This window comes from Austrofundulus limnaeus, unplaced genomic scaffold (assembly GCF_001266775.1).
Source record: "Austrofundulus limnaeus strain Quisiro unplaced genomic scaffold, Austrofundulus_limnaeus-1.0 Scaffold146, whole genome shotgun sequence".
NCBI classification, from domain to species: Eukaryota; Metazoa; Chordata; class Actinopteri; order Cyprinodontiformes; family Rivulidae; genus Austrofundulus; species Austrofundulus limnaeus.
The window spans coordinates 1,073,032-1,076,932 of record NW_013952548.1 but is presented as its reverse complement, the minus strand read 5'-3'; the positions used below and the strand labels follow the sequence as shown (position 1 = coordinate 1,076,932).

At 44.3% G+C, this 3,901-nt stretch overlaps 1 protein-coding gene across 1 annotated transcript; it reads right to left on the bottom strand.

Moving 5' to 3' along the window:
* Positions 1-947: 947 nt before the first annotated feature.
* Positions 948-2,552, bottom strand: cdk5r2b (cyclin dependent kinase 5, regulatory subunit 2b (p39)). Its single transcript, XM_014016502.1, has one exon. The coding sequence runs from the start codon at positions 1,994-1,996 to the stop codon at positions 1,106-1,108; it is 891 nt and encodes a 296-aa protein (XP_013871956.1). The 5' UTR covers positions 1,997-2,552; the 3' UTR covers positions 948-1,105.
* Between the last annotated feature and the right edge of the window lie 1,349 nt (positions 2,553-3,901).

Here is a 3,901-nt window from a genome sequence, read left to right as displayed (position 1 = left end):
GTGTGTGTGTGTGTGTGTGTGTGTGTGTGTGTGTGTGTGTGTGTATTAAGTATCATTTCAGTAACATTTATTTAGAGAATACCTACAGTTTTTCCACAGTTATTTTTAAATCATTCAAGGCCAAATAATATTTTAACATCAAATCAAAAATACCCCAAAACTGAACATTAAAACTATTTTAGACTATAAATTAAAGGGAAACTGACAGATGTATGATCATATATTTTAGTTAAAAATGAAATATTAAATGGTTATTTATTCTGACCACATCATATTGAATTAAAAAAAAATATAAATAAATACATTTTTTACACCAAAATAATTTAGGGGGCTTTAAAATATTTCAAGGGGGCTCCAGCCCCCCTAAAATAAGCCTAGTGACGCCACTGGTTGTTGGTAAATATGGGAAAGCAAACTTTTTTTCCAAATGGCACTATTCCACACAGTTCTTGATCTCATTGTTTATGTTTGATTTCCTACTTTGCAATGAGCAACTTAATGTTTAAATCTGCAAACTAAAAGCACATTTAACACCTCATCTGTGTCAAATGTGCTCCATTCAAAATGCTCTGCCCTCTTCTTTCTGTTACATGGTCAGCAGCTTATCAATCAGCTGACTGAGATGTTAAAAAAAGCTCAATACCTCTGCTTACAAGGCTTAGGCTTATGTGCTGAAAGTGGACTGGGCTGACGGGGTCAGGTGTGAAGTGAAGGAACTCCAACATGCAGGAATAAATGGCTGAACAGGTCAGCACCCTGGACAGCTCCGCCTCCGTAAATCCGTCAGCCTCGGAGCTCACCCCCCAACACCCATTCCTTTACTCGGAATATAGGCTAAGCTTGTACGAAATAAAGATCTGAGTCTCTATGTTGCGCACAATGACGTCAATCCCTCGGACAAGACGAAAGAAGACAATATATAACCGGCATGCATGTTTAAAATTTTCTTTTTTTTTCACGTTGTAACCTAAACACCATATTGATTGAAGTTGTGTAACATTAATGATGGACGTGTTGAGCCCAGACGTGGAGAAGCCTTCATCCCCGGCCTTCCCGCAGTCACCTGTTTTTACATTCATCCATTTGTTGCTCGGGTCCCACCGTGTCAGCGGTCCAGGTTCGATTCGCTGGAGTCGCGCTGGTTCTTCAGGTCCTGGAAGACCTCGGTGAAAAAGTGCGGGTCCGCGTTCAGCTGCAGCATTTTGGCGCTCAGGCGGCCGATGATGCGCAGCGAGGTCTCCCAGAACACGTCCTTGTTGGATTCGATGATGAAGGGCTTGAGCGGGTACGAGATCTCGTTGCCCATGTAGGAGTAGGCGAGGTAGAGGCAGGTCTGGAASGCGCCCTGCAGCTCGGCCGGGCTCKCGATGCTGTCCGTGATCGCGTCCTGGCACAGCAGGTACACGAACACCACGTTGGCCGGCGTGATGAAGCCGATGTCCTGCCAGCCCTGCATCAACAGAGTCCGGTCGATGTTCCGGAACCAGATCACCACCTCGCCGCTGTTTAACTCTTTCAGCTTGTAGCACCTGCGGCACATGAAGTCCCCCAAACACCGGAGCAACTCCCCGGTGGAMGCCTGGATCACGATCCGTCTGGGCGACAGCAGAGAGAAGCTGCTGGGCTGCTTCTGGACCGTGGACAGCCTCCCGTTCTGGACCGCGCCGTCACCGTTCAGCGTGGGCACCCTGGGCACCGGGACCGGGATGGGGGCCTTCGGTTTCCTCTCCTCGGTTTGGTGCGTCTTCCTGCTGTTTTCGGTGTTGAGCTGCGCCACTGCCTGGCTGGAGGGGAGCTCGCGCGCGGGCAGCGGGTTCGGGGTCACTTTCTTCGCGCTCTTCTTCGCCGAATTGGCCACCAGCTTCTTCCAGGACAGGGACACAAACATCGAGTGCCGCTTGAGGCTCTTGTCGTTCTTGAGCGCGTCCCCCGTGGCCTCGGCGTCGATGATGGACGCCTTCTTGGTCGCGGGAGATATGGAGAGGACGGTGCCCATGGTGTTTGCGGGAGGATGGAGCGCGCGCTCTGCCGGGGGATGGATGCTGCGGCAACTTCACCGCGGAATCTTCTGCAGAGTGAGAGGCGGTGAGGAGCAGTCACGACACCCACTGAGGCTCCATGGACTTCTGTGTTCAATGAGGGGCAGAAACGAGCTGCTTTCTCCACCGGATGCAACGTTATTCCAACAGATGCTCCCTCTGCGTCTCCGCTCTGCGGCACAAATCCTGCGCGTCTGTAACCTGAAGCGAAGATTAGTCGCTATGCGTAAATCCTCCACTTAAATGAACCCTGAGTGACAGTCCAGTGGACCAATCAGAGCGCAGATTGATGATCCAATCATCAGAGAGCGGTTGTTGTTTTTAGGTTTCAATAATAGTCCTTAATTCAAGCTACTGCAGGTCAACGTCTATTCTCCACCTGTCCAGTTAGATTGAATCAGCTGTACTATTTTTTAAAGCAGACTGTTCTCCTGTTTTACTAACTCTGTTGAAGCCAAGAGGCTTTTTGTGATGCATGAGTGGTTGCTACTAAACAGAGCACCTCATTTYTCATGAATATTCCCTGAAAAGATGTTTGAAATAAATTTAAATACAAACTCTCAAAAAACAAACTGAATTTTTGCTTAATTTTGCAATCAACTTAAGTCGACTTTTCATCTCTTTTACCAAAATACCTCATGAGCCACCTGAATAATTTCAATTAAACTTCCAAAAAGAAATGCACATCTAAAACTAATTYACTTTTGAATTTAAGCCAATTCAAGATGAATGCATGGACTTAAAAACACAAAAAACACAAATGAGTATTAGTAGTAGTAGTATATGCTGAAACTTTCAGGAAATAAACATGAGTTATAAAAATGCAACAATCTACAGACTGTTGCAAACATTGRATTTAGAAAACATACAAGATGGCGATAATTCGGTCAGTTTTACAGATTTTGTACTGAAATGTGGTTTGTTTGTTGCAGAGACTCATTCACTACAACTGTTGAATCAACCTCAAACATTGAGTGAAACTTGATGTAGCTGAGAGTCAATCAAMACACAATCTGAACACAACATATTGAGTTTTCACGAACAAAAAAAAAATCAAGGTTGTGTTTTTTTGCATAACATGGCAGCACTTTGTTTCATGCAGATAAAGAAGCAAACCTATTCAGTCCGGACTGAGCTGCGTTTTCTATTTTAGCTCCACTGGGTGATCCAATTATTCTCAGCAGCTCTGGAACAGCTTCTCTACGTTACGTGACCGTCTGATCTTTACTTGTAGTGGAAACAGATATAAACAGCAGTAAAGGTAACTATAGCTTCATCAATCCTCCCAGATTAAATATATTTTTGTTTAAATGGAAATGCACTGTCATCGCTTACAATAAGAAAATCATGAGGTGAAACTGATAAAGAAAACACTATATTCAGATGAGCATCACATTTATCTTCTTTGACATGATTAATCAATGAAACACAATATAATGCCACATCACGTTTGCTTTTTATTTCCATGTATCTGTATATGATCAAATCTAACTACAATCACTTCCTTTTCTCAGCGATTCCTAACAAAAAAAAAAAAAAMACACTTTGCTGCAGCCACCTCCTCTGGGGGGCAAATCAGTTCATCCCAAAGGCTTTTTATGGTACTTTCCTTCCTGTGTTTTTCCTCTCCTGTCTCTGTGTCCTCAGAGTTTTAATCACTCTTCAGACTGAATGAGACAGAGTGAAACTACTTTGTTCACTTTGTGATAATTCTATTGTCACAAGGTTAAACCACAAAGACACATTAACTCAGGGGTCTGCAACCTGAGGCTCTGGGGCCACATGTGGCTCTTTGGTTCCTCTGCAGTGGCTCTTTGAAAATATGACCAAACACACACACACACACACACACACACACACAC